General features: G+C 35.8%; 1 protein-coding gene across 7 annotated transcripts in view; it reads left to right on the plus strand.

Annotated features, from left to right (window-relative positions):
- ZMYM6 (zinc finger MYM-type containing 6) overlaps nt 1-24,121 on the plus strand; it is a 41,201-nt gene that overhangs the window by 9,178 nt on the left and 7,902 nt on the right. For 6 of the 7 annotated variants that reach the window (XM_072772003.1, XM_072772005.1, XM_072772002.1 and 3 more), the window contains 12 exons: nt 2,387-2,471; nt 3,172-3,421; nt 6,664-6,838; nt 6,937-7,128; nt 9,627-9,777; nt 10,197-10,312; nt 11,112-11,429; nt 11,608-11,758; nt 13,570-13,742; nt 14,847-14,994; nt 16,267-16,407; nt 16,846-16,886. In XM_072772003.1, coding sequence (XP_072628104.1) covers nt 2,387-2,471; nt 3,172-3,421; nt 6,664-6,838; nt 6,937-7,128; nt 9,627-9,777; nt 10,197-10,312; nt 11,112-11,429; nt 11,608-11,758; nt 13,570-13,742; nt 14,847-14,994; nt 16,267-16,407; nt 16,846-16,886 — 1,941 coding nt within the window. The remainder of the gene's footprint in view (nt 1-2,386; nt 2,472-3,171; nt 3,422-6,663; nt 6,839-6,936; nt 7,129-9,626; nt 9,778-10,196; nt 10,313-11,111; nt 11,430-11,607; nt 11,759-13,569; nt 13,743-14,846; nt 14,995-16,266; nt 16,408-16,845; nt 16,887-24,121) is intronic. The other variant, XM_072772006.1, reaches the window with a different exon arrangement.

The raw sequence follows: 24,121 nt of genomic DNA on the forward strand, positions 1-24,121 counted from the left end.
CAATATTAGAAAAACATCAGAGATTGAATTAATGATAAGGTAAAGTAGTTTTATATTCTTAGGTGTTCTTTTTGGTAAGTTGAAGGAGGGTGTATATAGATACTTTTAAATTCCTCTTCTTTTTGTAAGTGCCAATAGATAAACATTGTTATTTGAGTATAATGTTTAAGAACTTCCATGAGGAATCATTCACTCAACGAATATTTATTAAGTGCCATAATTATAAAAATAATATTAAAAGCTAGGATTTTTTTGTTGTAAATCATGCTTAACTTTTGATTTATCTGTAAGGTACCATGCTACAGACTGCATTTATTTATTTTTTTTTTTTATTTTTTTTTTTTATTTTATTTTTTTTTCAGACTGCATTTATATTAAATCATTTATCCCCTCATAATGGGCTTGTGGGTTAGATAATATATTTTATAGACAAGGAAGTTGAAATTAGAAGAGATTAAATATCTTGTTTGAGCCAAGATAACGTTTGTTTCTGACTGCTGTCAGAACCCATAGCCTCCTTTGTTAGGTTATGTTGACTGTGCCAGGTGTTGAGTGTCCAGACGTGGGAAAACAGATATGGTCCCTGTCCTTATTGGGCATGGTCCTTTCAGTCTTGTGTGCATGAGGAAAAGAAGAAAGGTGTTAGACATAACAAATGATCACCCAAATAGGAAATGGCGTGTTGTGACAGGTGCTATGAGTGAAAGGAAATGGGAGACTACAGCTGGGGAACTTCTTTTCCAGGGAGGGCCATGGTTTGAATTCATTATAGTAATTTTTTAAAACAATTATTTATGAGAGAGAAAAAGAGAGCACGTGCACATGAGGGGCGGGGAGGAGGGAGAGGGGCAGACAGGAGTAGAGAGCACCCTAAGCCAACTGCCTGCTGAGTGCGAGCTCGATGCAGGACTTGATCTCATGACCCTGAGCTGAAACCAAGAGTCCAATGCTTAGCTGATTGTGCCACGCAAATGCTCCTGTAGAATTTTTTAAACATTATATTTATACATCTATGAGGGAGATAGCATGGGTTTTGGAATAGACCTGGGTTTGATTCCCCTCTGTATACTTCATGTCTCTGTGACCTTGGCCAGATTACTGAACCATCAATCTTTAAATCACTTCGCTTGTCAATAAAGAAGGGATCATAGTTCCTGCCTGACTGGCCGCAGCAGCTCGTTTGGTGCTATATAGTACACCGTGAGAAGTGGTAAATTAATGGAGTGGTTCCTAGTCTTTGGCATGTAATAGTCCAAAGAAATTTCAAAAGTAACTTTGGGAGCTGACCTATCAGTCATTTATTTTGCTAAGTATAGGGATGTTAAAAATACAACTATTATTTATTATCACCATTATTTCAGAAAAGACTTTTTTTAAACTTTATTTTGAAATATGTATTTTAACACCAAAAAAAAAAAAGGGATGGTTGTCATCTCAGAATAAAGAACAGTCTTTTTCTTTTTTTTTAAATTTTTTATTTATTTATGATAGTCACACAGAGAGAGAGGCAGAGACACAGGCAGAGGGAGAAGCAGGCTCCATGCCGGGAGCCCGACGTGGGATTCGATCCCGGGTCTCCAGGATCGCGCCCTGGTCCAAAGGCAGGCGCTAAACCGCTGCGCCACCCAGGGATCCCGAACAGTCATTTTCAAAATAGATATATGTATTTTTAAAATTTTGTTTTATGATTATATTTTATCTTAAAGCATTTTAAAGAATGTAATTAGGATAAATCTGATTTAGGCTCTGATGATTTTATGTATAATGAACAGATTGCATTGAAAATCTTGTCTTTTCTGCCATTAATAGATATGACAGTTTGTGAATCTGTTGGTTAAAATTACTAATTGGATCCAGTCTCTAAGTCATTCAGATTTAATTTTATTTATTGCTTCCTTATAAACACAGCCTAAAAAAAGGGTAGCGCTCAACATTGAAATAGCTGTGTGTGGCTCCTATATATGAGATTACATTTGAAAAGTGGTTACAAGGGGATCCCTGGGTGGCTCAGTGGTTGAGCGTCTGCCTTCAGCCCAGGTTGTGATCCTGGAGACCCAGGATCAAGTCCCACATCGGGCTCCCGGCATGGAGCCTGCTTCTCCCTCTGCCTGTGTCTCTGCCTCTCTCTCTCTCTCTCTCTGTCTTATGAATAAAATCTTAAAAAAAAAAAAAGTAGTTAAAATTGTCATGAAAGATCTTCCAGTTCTGAAAGGTTCTTTTTGTAAGGATTAAGTCTAGTATAACAACTTGTAAGTTTTGACTTTTGAAGTATTTGTGAAGGTGATTATGATTAGAATGTAGAAGAGATATGACAGGATTATTTTTTTGCTTGAATTTCTGGCTTATTTAGATACTAACACTGTATTTATTTCTTTTTTTCCTTAAGGAGTATGGACATGACCCAAAGCTGAAAACTCAAGAAAGTGAACTGAAAATAAGTGCCGTGTTTTCAGTTGGTGATAGTCCACTTGGTAAGAAATATAACTGTATAAGTTAATTATGATTAGTATTGTTATATTTTGGCTAGTAGAATTGAGGGAAAGTGCCTCCTCGTATATCGTTTATTCCTTAAGATAAAGCAGTGCTTTTTAAACTGGGTAGCTGGTCTTGATTGACACTTTAAAAAGTGGAATAGAGGGTCACCTAGCTGCTCAGTTGGTGGAGCGTGTGACTCTTGATCTCGGGGTTGAGTTTGAGTCCACAATGGATGTAGAGATTATCTACACAAAATTTTAAAATATATATGTTATATGTATATAAAGAAACAAAAGGTGGAAGTAGAATAAGATTATATTAGAGTGTCATGCATGTAGTAAGAAAACATTATTTCATGAAACTACTGTTTGAATGATTAAATTTTACACACATAAACATACACACAAATGTATGTTTCTCCTGGGTTATAATGTGAAATATAGTTCTAACCTTGAGTTATTGTTAAAAAAGTTTGAAACCCTCTGTTTTATTTTTTTGTTCTTTTAAAAAATTTTATTTAAATTCCATTTGCCAATATACAGTATAACATCCAGTGTGAAACCCCGTGTTTTTGAGTGCTTGTTACTTCATGGATATTGGATTTTAAGACTGAGAATTTGCCCTAAAAAATGGAGAATGTATATGTGTTTGTATTGATACTAAAACTGTTTTTCCCCCCTTATTTTGTATTTATAGCCCAACAATTGACCCCAGGCTTTCAGTTTTCTCTTGCATCATCTGGCCCAAACATTTTGCTTCCTTCGGTTCCAGCCGTAGCTATTCAGGTTTTTTGTTCTGGTTGTAAAAAAATGCTTTATAAAGGGCAAACTGCATATCATAAGACCGGATCTACTCAGCTCTTTTGCTCCACGCGGTGCATCACTGGATATTCTTCACGGGTCTGCATACCACCTCCTCCCAAGAAAACCTGCACAAACTGTTCAAAGTATAAAATTCTTAATTACATCCCTTTTTACTTTACTTTTTTAATGTGTATGTAGTTTAGTTCAAATATGCTGTTGTTAAAAAAACAAAACAAAAACCAAAGATGCTGTTGCTACTTTAAATCTCTTCAGCATGTTTCTATGGAAATAGCTTTTTAGCTAATTGAGAAATTTGCAAAATCTCAAGCTTTGTAACATGAAATAAGACTTGGTGTTAAAAGTGTCATCTAAACCAGTTTTCTATCTCTTTAAGTTTAAATTTTACTGTGGAAAGAAATAACAAACCATTTGTGGGAATTGTAGGACCACTCATATATCCTGTAATTGTAGACAACCATTCACAATTATTTATTATCTTGAAAGTCACTGAAGTAGAATAAAATAGTATATAAGTTATTTAATTCTTTAGGAGATAAAACACTAAGTGGTTACAAAAATAATGTGTTTATTTCTGAAACATCTTTGTGAGTTTTTGTGGGAGGTTATTGTTGCTTACTGTCACATGTAGGTGCAGAGAAAGGAAGAAATAGCAACAAAGCCATATCATAAACTTCTTTCTCTACCTTAGTATGTGTGAAAAATTTGGCATGTTTTGCCTATTCCTGTGTTAGTATAGTTCTAGGAATGCATTGTGTTGTCAGTCAGTAGTCATTAATGTAAAATGATAAAAGTTAAGAGCTTGGTTTAGATCATGACTCTATCCCTTAGATTAATGGTCCTTGACATTGGGTCTATATTTAACTTTTCTAGGCCTCAGTTTCTTCATTGGTCAATAGTATCTACTTAGATTTTAATGAAACAGTGTTATTAGCCCAGGGCTTAGGACATAGCAAATGCTTGATAAGTAGGATCCTATTACTTTTAATAATAAAATTGGTATCATTATGTATGTTAACATAGAATTTATAGGCCCCTCTTTTGTCTTTGGAGATATATGACAGTTTTTTTTTTTTTTATCTGCTTGGGTGTTGGCCTTACATATCTAAAAGTGATCCTGTTAAAATGGAAATCTCCAACTAAAAAAAGAAAAATTTAAAAATATTTTACATAAATATTTTCAAATTTAGTTTTGTTCTAAAATGTTCTCCTAATATCTTACTTAAACTCTTCTATACATTCTCATGAAACTGATCTGGAAGGGTAAAATTAGTTTTCTGTTTTTAGATACTCTGTTTCAAGATATCAAATATCAAAATAAAATGAATTAAAATTTAAAGAATGTAGCACAACTTATACATCCAAATGCATATTATTCTCTTAAAAATAGTCACTCTCATCAGGGACGTTTTACCACAGTGCTGCTCTTACTCAAAAAATTTTTTTTATCTTTTGATTTGGCATTGCATTCAGAGCCTATGAACCATTCCTGTAGACCGATTTAGGTGACAAATCTGTTTATACCATGGGTTTGGTTCTTGCAAATTGCCAAAAGTTGCTTGATGCCTTTATCAGTTGACTATCATAGACAGTTCAACTGAGTCATACACTTAAATGTGATATTTGACTCTCACATTGAAAAGTTGTTCCTAGAATTCTTGTAAATAAAAGAGAAATTAGGGGATCCCTGGGTGGCTCAGCGGTTTAGCGTCTGCCTTTGGCCCAGGGCGCGATCCTGGAGTCCCGGGATCGAGTCCCACGTCAGGCTCCCGGCATGGGCCTGCTTCTCCGTTCTCCTGTGTCTTTGCCTCTCTCTCTCTCTCTCTATGTCTATCATAAATAAATAAATCTTAAAAAAAAAATAAAAGAGAAATTAGAAGAAAGTTGGAGCCATGGATTTTGGACATGTGTGTGTTTTTTAAGATAACTGTTAAGGTGTAAGTTTCATTTGGATGTATAAGGTTTTAGAATGCATTTATATTTATGTGCACAGATTTCCATTAAAAAGTCATTCTCATTGGTTTATGTATGTGTATATTATACCACTGGCAGATTCACATTATTAAATAACATTCTTTATTGCTTTGTTTTTAGTAGAAAAATCACTTTTCAAAATTAATAACTTCATCCGTGTGTAAGCATATCCACTTGGTTTCCAAGATTCACTGTCCTATTTTTAAGGTTAGGTGAGTTTTAGAAAATTAAAGTACTTCGTTGTTATTGTTATTCTTTCATAGTTTACTGTGGAACAGCTCTGTATAATAAAGGCACAGGATGGGAGGCAGGATAGTGGATTAAGTCCATGGACTGTGGAATTAGACTGCCTAGAGTTTATATTCTGGCTTCACTGCTTACCAGCTGTGTAACCTTGACAAACTCTTTAACCTTTCTGATTTGATCTCCTCATCTGTAAAAGGGCAATTATAATAATACTTACCTTGCAGAATTTTTGTGAAAAGTTGGTTAATTTGAATAAAGAGAACAAGGTGTGGTACGTAGTAATTACTCAATACGTACAACTGTATATAATATTATTGCCATTATATTCTTTGTGGCCTGTACTAGTGCTTCTAATTGATGGCCATTTCCTATAGTTTTTTTATACTGGTCAGAAAAATGGCAATACTTAATCTTTGTTTTTACTGTCAGTGCTTTTTATAGTCATGAACTCTTACAGAATAACTTGAAGAGTCTTAGAGAATGACTCGATTATTTGTATTCTCTCTGTTTTATTCTTAAGTCCATCTGTCCTCTGCTACCAAACCTTTATAGCTCTTTGGTTATGTTTCTTTGCTCTCTTCAGTTACAGTTAAGTTTTATATATCATGATAATTTTAAAAATATTAATCTTTGGTAGTTCATCTGTTTCCCAAATCTTGCTTCTCAATTAAAAGAACCCAAAACATGTCATTCCTTGTCTCAATCATGTTTCTATCTTAGCAGCTGCTGGCTAGTAATAGGACAAGTGCTTTGTGGTCTGGAGTTGTGGGATGGCCACTTGCTCCATTGGCTCTGGTGGATGAAACTTGGTTGGGGCTGGAAGCCTCCCTATTTTTCTCACGGACATCATGAACATCTGGCTGGATATATTTTAAATATAATTTTCCCTTAATACATCTGTAAATTAGGTATCATAAGCCCATGTTATACATGAGAAATTGAGAGAGTAATTACCTCACTCATTGTCACTCAGCTAAGTAACAGAACTAATCACCAAACTTAGGTTTCCATATGCCTTATCCCGAGCCAGCTGTTTTCTCCTAAGCAGTAGCTGCCCTTAGTAAATGTAGTTATTTTAGCTCAGAGAGAGGAAGAAATTACAGTGATGAAGAACACATTTCATTTTGCCTTTGTTATTTATTTTTAGAGACATTTTAAATCCAAAGGATGTGATCACAACCCGACTTGAAAATTCTTCTCCTAGCAAAGATTTCTGCAGCCAATCATGTCTGTCTTCTTATGAGCTAAAGAAAAAACCTGTTGTCACCATATATACCAATAGCATTTCAACCAAGTGCAGTATGTGTCAAAAGAATGCTGATGTAAGTCACATTGTACGTTTATTGGGCTTCTGCTCAAAGATCCGAGATTTTTAATTGGCTTTACTGATTTTGGATGTATATGTGTTTTTATTTCCTAGATTCGATTTGAAGTTAAATATCAAAATGTGGTGCATGGTCTTTGTAGTGATGCCTGTTTTTCAAAATTTCACTCCACCAACAATCTCACCATGAACTGTTGCGAGAACTGTGGTAGCTACTGCTATAGTAGCTCTGGCCCATGCCAGTCCCAGAAGGTTTTTAGTTCCACAAGTGTCACAGCGTATAAGCAGGTATGAAGATCCATCTGTCACATATAGTTAGGCTCGCTCCTTCCAGGGTGGCCCTGCAGGGATGAAACACAGAATAAACAAGTAAACTCTTCCCGTCAGTTGATCTTGGTGTATGAGTTCCCCTGTAGAAAAGTGGGATAGATTCTGGTGGTGTAAGTGTGGATTGTGGCAGTGAGATGATACAGGTGAACCAGATCGTGTTTTAAGGTTTCCTTCGTGATCAGGAATTCGCAGATGGAATTTCATGTTTTGCTAGGAGTTGGAAATATTTTATGATATACTGAGAAGTGAAGAAAGCCTCATGTTATTGTAAATAAACTATGACCAAACAGTTATAGGTGATAAAATCAGTGAATTTTTTTCCTTTTAGAAAAAAGTATATTTTAATGTGTTTTATTTTTTTTAAATTTTTATTATTTTTTTAATGTGTTTTAGAATGAATTTGGCAACATGCCTTATTAGACTACGTTAGCTAATTTTTATTTTTTATAATGAACAGATTCATTTGGTTACTAAATAGATCAATTTGGGTTAATTATTGCAGAATGATTTGAAATCTTTAAGAAGTTACTTTTCTAAAAAAAGGTATAAATGATAATTTTTTTTTTCAGTTTAGCAAGTTTATTTTTAATTCCTCTGAGCACTTGTTAGTGGACATTTATCTTTGAAAAGTTTCCCTTTTCTAGGAATTACTACTTTTGGCAGTTAGGTTACTGTTTTCATGAGAAATAAAATCCATGTTATTTTTATATGCATGATCCAAAAATCAGGTCTATTCCTTATTTTGTTGCTGGTATTATACTCTGTCAACTGCATAAATGATGTTCCTCTTTTACCAGGAAGATTATTTAGTGAAACTTCACAATTTGTATTTTCCTACTACTTAATTCTCCATATAACCTCTTTTTTAAAATTAAATTCAATTAACATGGTGTAGTATTAGTTTCAATCATAGAGCTCAGTGATTCATCAGTCTTATATAACACCCACTGCTCATTACATCACATGCCCTCCTTCATGCCTGTCACCCCATTACCCCGTCCCCCCCACCCCCTCCAGCCACCCTCAGTTTGTTTCCTGTGATTAAGAGTCTCTTAAGGTTTGTCTCCCTCTTCTTCTGTCTTGTTTTATTTTTCCCTCCCTTTCTCTATGATCCTCTGTGTTGTTTCTTAAATTCCACATATGAGTGAGATCATATGATAATTCTCTTTCTCTGACTTACCATAATACCTTCTAGTTCCATCCACATCTTTGCAAATGGCAAGATTTAATTTTTTTGATGGCTGAGTACTATTCCATTGTATATATACCCCATATCTTTATCCATTCATCTGTCAATGAACACCTAGCCTCTTTCCATAGTTTGGCTGTTGTGAACCTTGCTGCTAATAAACATTAGGTGTAGGTGCCCCTTTGGATCACTATGTTTGTATCTTTGGGGTAAATACCTACCCTATATAACTTCTTATCAAAAGACTTTTTGTTGTGTCCATGGCAAAATAGTGTAATGGTTAGCCTGGAACTTTGGAGTGAGATGAAATGTTTAATCTCCCGCTTTTCTGTTTATTTGTTAATTGAATTAAAATTAATTTAAACTTTTGGTTAATATAATTTTTAAAAGTATCTCACTATGTTGTTGAAAGGATTCTATGATTATATATAAGTTATTTAGTGTAGGACCTAGCTCGTGGTGAGCACTGAATAAATAATAATATTGGTAATTTATATAAATGGTAGCCATCATTATTATAGTTTTTAAAAACATGAGTAAAGTTACAGGCAGATTCTGTTGTGAACTCAGCTTGAAAAACAGGTAGTTCTGTAAGATCTCCTAATATACATTGAACATCATTTCTATTTCCTCTTGCTAAAGAGTCTTACTGGTTAAGTAACCTTAAAGGTGATAGATGATCTAGATTGATGTCAAGGATCTACTGAGAATGGTCTGTTGGTTCATGTATCATCTGGTCATCTTTATTTGTAATGAGAAAAGTGCATTACGAATGCACTTAAAAACCCATTACGGGATCCCTGGGTGGCGCAGCGGTTTGGCGCCTGCCTTTGGCCCAGGGCACGATCCTGGAGACCCGGGATCGAATCCCACGTCGGGCTCCCGGTGCATGGAGCCTGCTTCTCCCTCTGCCTGTGTCTCTGCCTCTCTCTCCCTCTCTCTGTGTGACTATCATAAATAAATAAAAATTTATAAAAAAAAATAAACTTGAATGTTAAAAAAAAAAACCCATTACTTTTAATGTGTTTTGTTGTTGTTAATAATATATGAATAGTTACTAATTTTCTTCAATTTACACTTTGTTATTGTCTGAAAGAACTTATTTTTCCCACATTCCAACTTCCAGAAAAATCTATACTTAGAATGGCCTTATAGTCATGTTCAAATATTTCAACTAAAGGCAGTCTTTGTAGGTAGCTTTTCTTTTTTCTTTAACAACTTGTATGTTTGTGCTAGATATCTAAATGTTATTTTATTTTCTTGATAGAATTCAGCCCAAACTCCTCCATATGCCTTGGGGAAATCATTGAGGCCCTCAGCTGAAATGATTGAGACTACCAATGACTCAGGAAAAACCGAGCTTTTCTGCTCTATTAATTGCTTATCTGCTTACAGAGTTAAGACAGTTATTTCTTCAGGTAATATTTAAATTTGATAAATTTATAGATTTAGTAACTATTGAAGAACAACATAGCTGGTTTTCTTTCTTTTTGTTATAAACTGAATTTATGCAGTTCAATTGAGACCCAAGGTTTACTTTCAAAGAACTCATTTTTAAGTGAAAATAGTTTTTCACGGATTTTTCTTGGCTGAGGTATTTATTTTGTAGTTTTTGTGTGAAAAGAAAGACAAAAAAAAAAAAAAGGAAAAAACTTGTAAATTCCAATTTTTTGTATTAAGTAGGACTTCACTGTGATTAGTTGAAGTCAGCACAGATTAAAGTTCCTTGATTCTGGTTTTGTATATTACTGAGTATTTTTTAATCCTTCTAATACACTTTTGGGTTATTTGTTCATCTATGTAGCTTATTCATTGGTTTTTATTTTTTGTTACCAAGGTGTCCAGGTTTCATGTCATAGTTGTAAAACCTCAGCAATCCCTCAGTATCACCTAGCCATGTCCAATGGAACTATATATAGCTTCTGCAGCTCCAGTTGTGTGGTGGCTTTCCAGGTATGATCTAAGGGAGTATTTAACCCCTGAGGTTCTCTTAGGCATTGGTCTATGGCAGTGTATTGAGTGCTGAAGGTCCATATTTACAAAAGATTATATTTAACTTAGAAAAAAACCTCTTCAACTCTGGTCCCAGAAGTCATTTCTGCAAAACGTCCCAGCCGGGCATTGAACTTCAGTACTATCTTCCTTGTCGAGGGTCCTTAGCTAAACTACCCTCCCTCCCACTCTTGCCCTTGGTTCTCTGCCTTTCAAAAGGATAGAAACTAAGATAGGGTTCAGATAGGTGCTCATGTGTCCCTTCCTCTCATCCTGGGCCAAATACATGACTCCTGGCATGGAGGAGGCCTCCATTTACTTGTCCCATTTGTTCCTCATTCTCTGAAATAGAGTTTAGTGACCCTCTGGGGTGACAAGATGCCTGATACAGTGTTCCTGGCTCCGGGGTGAAAAAGACTCCTGGTGGCCTCTGTGCTCTTCCTGGCCATCAAAGGCTGGTTGGTGATGGAAGTGCCAATGGAGAGGTATTTTGGGGGAAAGAAGAGGTCTGCTCTAATTTATCAGAACCCTGTATTAGAGGTGTTTGGGAAGCCCAAATTCCAATCCTTAATCTTTTAATGTGTTTCTTAGTCCCTCTATTCTGCAAGTTTGCCATTTAAACTCTTTCTTTGAACTACTTTATAAAGCGTTTAGGAAATATTTGTGGGGACATTAATTTATTAAAACGAGAAAATGAAAATTACCCAAGTCACATTACTTCTCAGTCGCTAAAACTTTTGTCTTATTTGTGTTCTTCCAGAATGTATTTAATAAGCCAAAAGGAACAAACTCTTCAGCGGGGGCCCCATCTCAGGGTCAAGTGGTTGTAAACCCACCGTCTGGGTCAGCAGTGTCAGCTGCAGGAGGTAACACCTCTGTTGGTTCTGGTTCTGGTTCTGCTTCTGGTCCTGCTTCCGGTCCCCCTGGCTCCATCAGCAGCTCTGCCTCTGCCACAGCCAGTTTCCGGCCTCTTGCTGCCCCATCTCAGCAAGTTGTGGTAGCCCGGACACTTGTTAAACTCAAGTGTCAGCACTGTTGCCATCTGTTTGCCACAAAACCAGAACTCCTTTTCTACAAGGTAAAGAGAAATCTTGAAAGGGATGGAATATAGATGTATCCATCAGAAACATTTGTCTTTTCCTCTTTGACAGTCAATTTGCTTTGAAATGAGGAGAATGATTTCATAAAGATAAGCAACTGTTTAATTCTATCTCACTGACTGATTGGTTTTTTGTTTTTTCTTTTTTTCTCTGCAGGGTAAAATGTTTCTGTTTTGTGGCAAGAATTGCTCTGATGAATACAAAAAGAAAAATAAAGTTATGGCAATGTGTGACTACTGCAAACTGCAGAAAATTATAAAGGAGACCGTCCGATTCTCAGGGGTTGATAAGCCATTTTGTAGTGAAGGTAAAGAAAGCAAGCAATTCAGTTTATCCACAGAGCATGCAGGTTTTTTTATTTGTTTTTTTTTTTTTTTTTTTTTTTAGCATGCAGGTTTTATAAAGTAATTCGTGCTGAGTTGGGCTATTAATCTATAATTAATTTTCAAGTAATTTTATTTTATGTGTAATTTGAGGCTTTTTTCTTGAGTTGATGCTTAATTCACTTTTTTTTTTACTTTTTACTTATTTTTATACATAAGTCACTTTAAAGTCTATACTTCTAAATATTATAATAATCTCAATAAAGGAAAACTTGAAAAAAAGTTTTAATATTGTTAAAAAAGTTTTAATTTAAATATTAAAAAAACTTTTAATAAAGTTGAAAAGTTTTAATTTAAATATTAAAAAAAGTTTTAATAAAGTTAAAAAGTTTTAATTTAAATATTAAAAAAGTTTTAATAATATTTTAAAGATTTATTTATTTTAGAGAGAGAGAACACGTGAGGAGGGGTGAGCGAGTGAGCGAGTCTTAAGCAGACTGCATTCAGGGCACGGAGCCTGACGTGGGGCTTGATCTTACGACCCTGAGATCATAGCCTGAGCCGAAACCAAGAGTTGGATTCTCTCTCTCTCCCCTCCCTTTTTTTTTTTTTTTTTTTAAGAGTTGGATTCTCAACTGACTGGGCCACGTGCCCTGAAAAAAAATGTTAAATATTGTAATATATTTGTGATCATGATTGGCTTGTGGTGATTTTTTTAAATTACAGTAATTTTAAAGAAATTGCTTTAAAATTCAAAGACTTTTGAAAGATAATTAGGTCAATGGTATTAGTATAGAGTTAAAAAAACCTCTTCAGGGCAGCTCAGGTGGCTCAGTGGTTTATTTTATTTTATTTTTTTAAAGATTTTTATTTTTATTTTTTTTTTAATTTTTATTTATTTATTTATGATAGTCACAGAGAGAGAGAGAGAGGCAGAGACACAGGCAGAGGGAGAAGCAGGCTCCATGCACCGGGAGCCCGATGTGGGATTCGATCCCAGGTCTCCAGGATCGCGCCCCCGGCCAAAGGCAGGCGCCAAACCGCTGCACCACCCAGGGATCCCAAGATATTATTTTTAAAAAATTTTTTATTTACTTATGATAGGCACACAGTGAGAGAGAGAGAGGCAGAGACACAGGCAGTGGGAGAATCAGGCTCCATGCACCAGGAGCCCGACGTGGGATTCGATCCCGGGTCTCCAGGATCGCACCCTGGGCCAAAGGCAGGCGCTAAACCGCTGCGCTACCCAGGGATCCCTGGCTCAGTGGTTTAGCGCCTGCCTTCAGCCCAGGGCGTGATCCTGGAGACCCAGGATCAAGGCCCACGTCGGGCTCCTTGCGTGGGGCCTGCTTCTCCCTTTGCCTGTGTCTCTGCCTCTCTCTGTCTCTCTCTGTCTCTCTCTGTGTCTCTCATGAATAAATGAATAAAATCTTAAAAAAAAAAAAAAACAAACCAACCTCTTCATAAGTTTAGCAATGACTTGAGAGATCTTTCTGTTCTTGTACCCCCTTGTAAAGAGGGTGCTTAAGCAATTACTGCTTCTTGGCTTAAGAAACTTTTAGATCGCTGATGTTTCTGAAAATAGATGGCCTAATATTTAAAGTGTATTTAAAAGGTGCTACAATTTTGTTTTGTGAATATAGAGACTATCCTTGCTCCTATTCTAGAAGCAAATAATTATGTCAAGTATTTAGAAATTAGCTAAGTTGGTACCTGAGACTGTGGAAACTCACTTTACCTCCTTCAGGTTAATGTAAGTTTGATGTTTCTTCCTTTCATCCATTTTGGTTCTCAGTTTGCAAATTCCTCTCTGCCCGTGACTTTGGAGAACGATGGGGAAATTACTGTAAGATGTGCAGTTACTGCTCACAGACATCCCCTAATTTGGTCGAAAATCGATTGGAGGGCAAGTTAGAAGAGTTTTGTTGTGAAGATTGCATGTCCAAATTTACAGTTTTATTTTATCAGGTAAATGTAATCTACCTCTTTGGCTTTCTGAAGTTAGTACAAATTATTTTCTTAAAATATGTTTTGGATCATGTGAAGTAAAATTTAGTGTTTGGAACTGGGTAAAATAAATTATGGGCTCCTAAAGCAAAATTCAGTTGAATATAAATATGAAACTTTGGGGGTAAAGAGTATAGGATTTCTGGAGATTTTGCTGTTGTTTGAGCATATGTTCGTTTTATTTTTATATTTGGCTTTCTCTTGAGGCATATTGACCTTATTTATAACTGAGTTCTTTCAACTTAGAACCTTACATAGTTATGTTGCCTTAAGTGGCTCTCTCATTCAGAAGGTTACTCTGATGAATTAAAAGTCAGACCTTGTTCTCACTTCATAGATCAGATGACTCTGACCTCCTTACCCACTCATTGTAAAAGAAATTACTTTTTTGAAAGACTGTGAAAGCTACAATTAATTGAAGCATTAACACACATCCAGTGCTTCATAAGTGTTATTTTATTTAATCCTTACTACGATCCTTAGAGGTATTACTACCAGTTTATAAATAAGGAAAAAGAGCAAGATCCAGGGAGGAGAAATAATGCACCTGGTGGGTGATAGCTAGACAGCACCTGTAACACTCCAGTGAAATCATGTTTATTTTTCTACCTACCCCCTAAAGCGTAATCATTTTGGTGGAGAAATATGTCTTTATCATAATTATATGACCAGGAAACTATCTCAATACTCAAGACAAAGGATACCTAATTAGATATTTCTTGAATAAATCAATAAATCAATGTCTTTATAACTCCAAACTGCATATTCTTTCTACTACATTGTGCTGCTTTTTAACCTCTTAAAAGTAGAACCTATCTTTAGATTCCTTCATCAGTAATTTTGAAAATGGGAGATCAATTTTTATATTCTATAGATTGAGGGCATCTATGTGCAACAAATAATTAAGTATATCTAATTTTAACCACATTATTTTAATCCTTATGTTTTGTGATTTCATCTGACTTATGCATCCTGTTTTGATAGTGCCTTCTAGTTTTATGATTAATGTTTTCTTTGCATTATTTTGTGGTCTTAAGTCTATCCTGTCTTACATTTCTTTCTCAGATGGCCAAGTGCGATGGCTGTAAACGACAGGGTAAGCTAAGTGAGTCCATCAAATGGCGAGGAAACATCAAACATTTTTGTAACTTATTTTGCGTCTTGGAGTTCTGTCATTGGCAAATTATGAATGATCCTCTTTCACAAAATAAAGGTAAAATTAAACTTGACTAACAGGATCTTTATGTCAGTGCTAGGATATACAATTGGCACACATAGTTGTAAATAATACAATAAAAACAAAATTTTACTGGATCCAGATAGCCTGGATTTTCTTAAATTTTCCTATAAGAACACCAATAAAAAATTAAAAAAAAAATTTTCCTATAAGATTTCTTTTTTTTTCCTATAAGAATTCTTAAAGATTGCCCTTTAGTCAATCCTGATGCTTTTTTGCTGTCATAATCAAACATACCATGGATAAGCACTAATTTTATAGGAAAATTAGATTTGATTGCTTTTACTTGAATATATCTATACATAAATAACTTCCACTAAGGGATATGTGTAATTAAACTTAATTAGTTTAAGTTAATAAACTAGAAAATCAGGGCAAACAAAGGGAGAGGATAGAAGTATAATATAGTTGCTGTGACTGGCATCAGATTTGATCCGGAGCTTGCTTGTAGCCAAGGAATAAAAAACCAACACATTAATTATATCAGAAAAATAAAGTAGACCAGTTCTTCATAGGTAGCAAAGTTTTTTTTTGGCTAAGAATAAAATAATTTTGCAAGTAGGACAGCTAATATGGTCAAAATATCCAGATGAATAGATATATATGTGGCATGTTCTTAAAGTAGCTCCTTGAAGTAGTATTCTCTGAGTTAGGTTCAAAACATTTGGTATTATGCTCTCTGATCAAAGCCTGGAGTGCTGTTGAATTCACAGAATCCATGTGCTTTGTCCTTGCAGTCTGGCCCTTGTCCGCCTTTGCAATCCTGTTGATCACCACCTTAATCACATATGCCACGTGCCAGGCTTTTATGTCTTCATCCATTCCCTAAGACCAGTCAGGAAGAATTTTCATTTTATAAAATGGGTTGACAGAAAACTAGCAGATGAACAGGTGCCTCACCAACTTATTTATAAAAATTGTCATGTTAAATTTTTATTTGAAGCAAGCTTAGGTAGAGGAGTTTTAATATTCACTAATAGAAAAGGCCAGTTGATTCTGAAGCTAATGCCTATATTTTTACCTGTTAAATAGCATTTGAATTTTATAATTTTAGAGAACCAGCCTGTCTCTAAGTCCTAATGAATGTTAATCTGACCAGAATCACTCTTTATATAGAAAGATATATTCTGTAACATTATATAGAGTTAGATATTTGCACTGCTCCTTGAAAACTTTAGTTGTTAAACAGGGTTTTTTTGTGTGTAACCCTTTTGTTTATACTAGGTCTTACCTTTTTATTTTAATCAGTAAATATATATAAGGCGCAAAGTGCTTCAGTGGAGCTCCCTTCTGCAAGGAAAAATACAACACCAGTTATAACCAGTGTGGTGTCATTGGCAAAAATATCTCCTACCCAGCCCACAGGGAACACTAACAGTGTATTAAAAGGTATGACTTGATATAAAGGCATTTGGTTGGACTGCTGTCTAGTCTAAGCAGCTCTTGTTGCTAATATTTACATTTATATTCATATAAGGAAACATGCTCCTTTTTTCTCAGAGGAGAAGTGAGTAGCAAGTAGGTTGGCCTGGATAGAGAAGGAAGTGGCATGTATAGTTTATTTTTTTTAAGAACCTAAGTGATTTTAACAGAATTGCCTTTATCACTGGAGATTCTAATACAGCTGGATGAGATTGGGGCCCAAGATTCTTTACCTTTTCCCAGCATCCCAGGTGATACTGATGTCCAGTTTCCTCGGACCATTTTTTGTGAAATTCTGGACTAGACTCCAACCCACCTTATTAGTAAGGGGAAAATAATTTCATGGTCTCAGTGTTTACATCTGTATATTCTGGGGATAGTAATGTATATTTTAATTTATAACAGGTGCAGCAGTTACTAAAGAGGCAGCAAAGATCATCGAAGATGTAAGTTTTACTGTTTATTGTTAATATTTTTCCTCATAATGCCACTTGTTTATTTTCGTTTTGAATGTAGTATTCTAAGACATACCTGAATATATTTTATGTGGAGCTTAGTCTTTAAAAAGAGTAATCTATCATGTTGTTTTTTTTTTTTAAAGAAAGTCTCTTTTTCTTTCTTTTTTAAATTTTATTTATTTATTCCTGAGAGACCCAGAGAGAGAGAGGCAGAGACACAGGCAGGGGGAGAAGCAGGCTCCATGCAGGGAGCCGACAAGGGACTCGATCCCAGGATCCCAGGATCATACCCTGAGCGGAAGGCAGGCGCTTAAACCGCTGAGCCACCCAGGCTGCCCTATCATGTTATTAGTTTTGTTTGGGATTGGGGAGCCTGAGTGGCTCAGTGGTTGAATGTTTGCCTTTGGCTCAGGTCGTGATCCTAGGGTCCTGGGATCGAGTCCTGCATCGGACTCCCCATGGGGAGCCTGCTTCTCCCTCTGCCTATGGCTCTGCCGCTCTCATCTCTCATGAATATATAAATAAAATCTTAAAAAAATTTTTTTTTGTTTTGGGACCTTAAGGTTACAACATTAATAAGAATATGTTTTTGACTTATTGCATTCTGGCTTCTTAATTTCTTTAAATACTTACTAATTCCATCTGATTGCTTATTTTTCTCTTTTACTACATTCAAGTATTTTTCTTGAAAAGTAGAAAGTCTCTTGAGGGGTGCCTGGGTGGCTCAGTTAGTTAAGGTGTCTGACTTTTGGTTTCAGCTCAAGTCTTGATCTCAGGGGTTGTGAGTTCAAGCCTCACATTGGGCTCCATACTGGGTGTGGAGCCTATTTAAAAAAAGGAAGTCTTTTGAAAAAGTTCAGTGTAGTGTTTTAAGCATCTTCAAATTATGTGAGGCTGAAAATAGTGCAAAGTAAAAATACATTTAAATTCCCACTTTATGTCTCAAATTTGAAATATTGTGAAACTTTCCAAAATTAAAAAAAATATTTTGAAGAAATGCATAATTTCAAATCTGGCAGGCTGAAAGGATTGCAAACTATGTCATTGTTGTCTGTGTCTTGTGTTAGCAGGAAACAATTCCCATCATCCTCTATCAATATCATATGAACCTGATGTATCAGATCTTGGGTTAATGTTTTTGGGTGACTATTTTTGGCTGTTCTCTTAACATTTGCTTTTAGTGCAATTAAAAATGTTTTTGTATATCGTATAACATTCTCATTTAAATTCATTAAGTAGTAATAGTGCTAGTGCTAAAAAGTGTGTGCCCCAAATTCAGTATCTTTGGAACAGAAGTTGGATGTGATAAAACTCTGTGATGAAGGCTCAACTGTGAACCTCCATGCTGTTCATTTAGGAGAGTGCAACCTGCAGAATATTAGAGAGAATGCTCAAAAAACCAAAAGCAGCATTAAAGAAGGTACATTATTTAGTTCACATAAAAATATCTTAGAACCAGGCCAGAATAATGGAATAAATGGAAAAAATCCTGGCAACACAGCTGCAAGATCATTGCTGCCATAATGTGCCCCTAAGGCCAAGCCGTCGCCTGTGCTAAGGCATGAAGTATTTTTGATGATTTGAAAGGAATTGAAAGTGAGACAAAAAGGTTTATTACAAGTCATGGCTGGCTTTCCAATTTTAAAGCCTACTGAGGTTTTAAGAATATAAAAATGAGCAGGCAAGCTATATCTGCTAACCGAAGCTATCAAAAACATTTCAGCTTTACCATAACCTAAAGAGGCTTTAACCTGGAAGACAGCCTCACACCTAATAAAGAGTCTGTGAAAGATGATGAATTTGTGCAAGGTTGGTGAAGGAGATGTTGACATTTTCCTTGGGTGGTTCTCCATGGATTAATAAAGGAAGGCTTGCTAGAATTAGGAAAACAAAGGTAGCTGGAGGAGGGCCCCAGGAGTTAGCCTGGGCCTTCAGCACAGCAGCCAACAGTGAAGTACCTGGCATATGATTTTGAACATACTCCAGCAACAATTGCTATTATTAAAGAAAATGATCCAAATGTGGATTGCTATTTCATGGTGGCAAGGTGAAAAATGGACAGTGTGCCTGCATATCAAGAAATTTTCAGTGGGAAAAAAAATCTTCAGTGGGAAAATAAAAAGGAGAGAAAAGAACCAGCCACATTAGATTCATTTGTTAGCAGAAGTCTTCCAGGGACTCAGACTAGCCTTCCCCATGATGTGGAGAGAGAGCTTCTCCTGATTTGATACCTTTTATCCTTCTCCTTAACTTGTGTTGTTGGAAGATGATAACTTCTTAGTATTTTCAGGCTGGAAACTATATTAGTTAATGAAATACCATTAAGTTAACTTTGTACTTAGTATATTATGTATTATACATTTAATTGTATTTTAAAGTTACTTGATTAATAAATTACTGTGTTACAGAATTAATAATTCTGTTAACCACATAACTATATAATTAAGGTATTAATTTACTACATATTATACTATACTAATATATTACACTTAATATGTTATTAGTGTATATTATAAAAGTGTTCTATATTAGTTGCAGATGTTTTCTGAGAATGCATCCCTCTGTGTGTGTGGGATGGTTAGTTTTGAATTATTCAGGGTTTTCAGGAATATATCCCTTATATTAAATATGATTATGCTGTGTATTTTTTTCTCCCTACATGGAGTACCTCTGTAATTCACCAGTCATTTAAACTGTGTTATAGGGGCATCTGGGTGGTGCAGTCAGTTAAGCTTCTGCTTTCGGCCCAGGTCATAAACACAAGGGTCCTGGGGTTGAACCCCATGTGGAGTCTGCTTCTCTCTCCCTCTCGGTGTGCTTTCTCTCTCAAATAAATAAAATCTTAAATAAACTGTTACAGAATCGCTCTGATTAATATTTTCAGTTTAGTCTATAGCAAGTATAGTAATAAATATGTAGTACTATTACAATGTTTAAAAATCTAATAGTTTTAGAATCTTTTCTTTGTTTCTATGAGATTTTAGTGTGAATTTCTGTCAAGTTATTTAAATAGTCTTAAATTTCAGGGAAAGGTGAGATACAGGAAAGCTTGAAGAAGAAAACCTGCAAAAGTCAGTAAACTTTCAATAAAGATCTATGTAGTAAGTATTTTAGATTTTGCAGGCCATACAGACTCTGTTGCAACTCCTCATCTCAGCTGTTATAGTGCAGAAGTAGCCATAGGCAATCCATCATGAGTGAGTGGCTGTTTTCCAATAAAATTATATTTACGGAAACAGGTGGTGGGCTGGACTTGGTCCACTCCATACTTTGCCAATTTCTGCTGTACTGTATTCCCACCATTAAAAATTAAACATTGTTAGATTGGGCTTATTTGCTTATTTTCTCCTATCTCTTTTTCATTTTCTTTTAAAATTTATGTTTTTTTTTTAAAGGTTTATTTTAGAGAGAAAGAGTGAGAGTTCACAGGGGAGGGGGAAGAGGGAGGGGTTGAGAGGGAATCTCAAGCAGACTCCCCGCTGAGCTCTGAGCCCAACGCGGGCTTGATTCCATGACCCTGAGATCATGACCTGAGCCGAAATCAAGAATTGGAAGCTCACCCGAGCCACCCAGGTGACCTTGTTTTTTTTTTTTTTTTTATTTTTATTTATTTATGATAGTCACAGAGAGAGAGAGAGAGAGAGGCAGAGACACAGGCAGAGGGAGAAGCAGGCTCCATGCACCGGGAGCCCGACGTGGGACTCGATCCTGGGTCTCCAGGATCGTGCCCTGGGCCAAAGGCAGGCGCTAAACCGCTGCGCCACCCAGGGATCCATCCTTGTTTTTTTTCTAATTGAAGTATAATTGAGGTACAATATCCTTTTGTATAATTGCCATACAGTATCCTATCCTAGAGAGTACCTCAGTACATCATAGTGATTTGATATTTTTATACATTACAAAATGTTTCCTACAATAAGTCTAGTTGCCATCTGTCACCAAAGTTATTACAGTATTATTTTTTTCTCTATGCTGTACATTACATCCCCATGGCTTATTTATTTTATAACTGGAACTTTGTACCTCTTAATCCCCTTCACCTGTTTTGCCTGCCCCCCTAACCTTTCCCTCTGTCTGTTAACCAACAGTTTTCTTTATCTATGGGTCTGTTTCTGTTTTGTTTGTTTTGTTTTTTTAGATTCCACATACAATTGAAATCCTATGGTATTTGTCTTTCTCTGTTTGACTTGTTTCACTTTGCATAATAACTTGCCAGGTCCATTTATGTTGTTGCAAATGGCAAGATTTCATTCTTTGTTGTGGCTGAGTTATATTCTTCTGTGTGTGTATCACATCTTTATCCATCCATCAGTGGACACTTAGGTTGCTTCTGTATCTTAGCTATTGCAAATAATGCTGCAGTGAATGTATTTCTTCCTTTGGTGTTTTGGTTTTCTTTGGATAAATTCCCAGAAGTGGAATTGCTGGATCATATGGTAGTTCTATATTTAATTTTTTTGAGGAAACTCTATACTATTTTCCACAGTGGCTGCACCAGTATACATTCTCACCAACAGTGCATGAGGGTTTTTTCCTACATCCTTGCCAACACTTGTTATTATTTTTTAAATAATATCTGAGTTGACAGGTTTGAGGTAATAAATCATTGTAGTTTTGATTTGTATTTCCCTGATGATAAATGATGTTGATCATCTTTTCATGTGTCTGTTGACCATCTGTATGTTTTCTTTAGAAAATGCCTTTTCAGGTCCTCTGCCTATTCTTTAATTGGGCTATTTAGTTTTTTGATATTAAATTATGTAAGTTCTTCATATATTTTGGATATTAATCCCTTATCAGATGAATGATTTGCAAATATCTATGTATTCTATGTGTCTGTTTTTATGCCAGTACCATACTGTTTTGGTTACTGTAGCTTGTAGTATAGTTTGAAATCACGGAGTGTGATACCTTCAGCTTTGTTTTTCTTTCTCAAGATTGCTTTGGCTAGTCAGGGTTTTTGTGGTTTCATAGGGTTTCAGGGTTCATGTGGTTTCAAATTTTAGTATTCTTCTAGTTCTGTGAGAAATGTTGATGTTTTGATGGGAATTGCATTGAATCTGTAGATACCTTTCGGTAGTATGGGTGTTTTAAGAGTATTAATTCTTCCAATCCATGAGCATGGTATATGGCTTTCTATTCATTTTTATCTTCTTCAGTTTCTTTCATCAGTGTCTTATAGTTTTCAGGGTACAGATCTTTTATCTCTTTGATTAAACTTATTCCTAGGTATTTTATTCTTTTTGATGTAATTATAAGCGGGATTGTTTTTCAATTTTCTCTTTCTAATAGCTCATTATTAGTGTATAGAAATGCAACTGATTTCCATATGTTAGTTTTGTATTCTCTGACTCTACTGAATTAATTTATTAGTTTATTGACTACTATATAGTAGTATGTGGAAGTAACACATTTTGTTTATCCATTGCCCTGTTGATGAACATTAGATTGCTTCCAGTTTTTGACTATTAAAAATCTCTGGTACATTGAACATCCTTATATACATCTCTGTGTGCACATGTGCAGGTGTTTGTCAAGTGTAGATATAAAATAGAATTTCAGAGTCAAAGAACATTAGCATTTTTAGTTTTTAAAATGGCTGTTTCAGTTTTTGTTCCCCAGAAGTTTATGATTTTACTTATTTCCACAGCCTCACTATAATTTGATGTTGTCAGATTTAAACTTCTTTTTTGGGATCCCTGGGTGGCGCAGCGGTTTAGCGCCTGCCTTTGGCCCAGGGCGCGATCCTGGAGACCCAGAATCGAATCCCACGTCGGGCTCCCGGTGCATGGAGCCTGCTTCTCCCTCTGCCTATGTCTCTGCCTCTCTCTCTCTCTCTGTGTGTGACTATCATAAATAAAAAAAAAATAAAAATAAAATAAAAATAAAAATAAACTTCTTTTTTTGTCAATCTGTTTAGTAATATCTTCTTGTTTTATTTTGCAGATCACTAATTACATGTTTGCTTATATTTCTATGTTTTTGTTTTGTTTTGTTTTTTAAGATTTTATTTATTTACTAGAGACAGAGAGAGAGAGAGAGAGAGAGAGAGACAGGGAGAGGGAAAAGCAGGCTTCATGCAGGGAGCCTGATGTGGGACTCAATCCTGGGTCTCCAGGATCAGGCCCTGGGCTGAACACGGTGCTAAACTGCTAAGCCACCGGGGCTGCCCATATTTCTATGTTTTTGAACATTTGAAATTTCTTTGAATTTCCTATTTTTTATTTTTCCCCATTTTTGTGTTGAATTTTTTCCTTATTGATTTATAGAATTTCTTTATGTACTCTGGATTTGCCCCCACCTCTTTTTCCTCATGTTCACTGATACAAAAACATGCAGTAATACTTAATATCTATTTAAAAAGATATTTTAGGGCAGCCCCGGTGGCTCAGCGGTGCCGCCTGCGGCCTTGGGTGTGATCCTGGAGATCCGGAATCAAGTCCTGCATTGGGCTCACTCCATGGAGCCTGCTTCTCCCTCTTCCTGTGTCTCTGCCTCTCTCTCTCTCTCTGTGTCTCTATGAATAAATAAATAAAAATCTTTAACATGTATATATATTAATAGCATAGTCCTTCAGCTATTGTCCTATTTCTCTACTCTCCATATTAGAAAATCTCCTTTAAGGGTGGCCTCTACTTCCTGCCTCAATTCTCCTTTCTGTTATCTTTCCTTACTTAGCTCACTTAAGTCTGGCTTTGTCTGCACCATTCCACTAAAACTGCTCTTGTCAAGGTCACCATCAGTCTTTATTTTGCAAATCCAGTGGTCAATTTGCAGTTCTCATTTTACTCATCCTTTAGCATTTGATAAAATTAATCTCCCCTTCCTTCTTGAAATCTGTTCTTCAACTTCCAGGTCAGCATACTTGCCCTTATTCTCAATCTACCTTATTTCCCAGGGACTCAATATCTCCTGTGTTTTTTCTGTTTTTTTTTTTTTTTTTTTTTTTTTAAGATTTTATTTATTTATTCATGAGAGACACACAGAGAGAGAGAGAGAGAGAGAGAGGCAGAGACATAGGCAGAGAGAGAAGCAGGCTCCATGCAGGAAGCCCAATGTGGAACTCAATCCCGGAACTCCAGGATCACCTGAGCTGAAGGCAGACGCTCAACTGCTGAGCCACCCAGGCATCCCACTTCTTGTGATTTTAAACACCACCTGTATGGTGGCTTATTCCCAGATTTATTTCTCTTGCTGTGACCTCTGAGCTCCAGATTCCTGTA

This window comes from Canis lupus, chromosome 13 (assembly GCF_048164855.1).
Source record: "Canis lupus baileyi chromosome 13, mCanLup2.hap1, whole genome shotgun sequence".
Taxonomy (NCBI): Eukaryota; Metazoa; Chordata; class Mammalia; order Carnivora; family Canidae; genus Canis; species Canis lupus.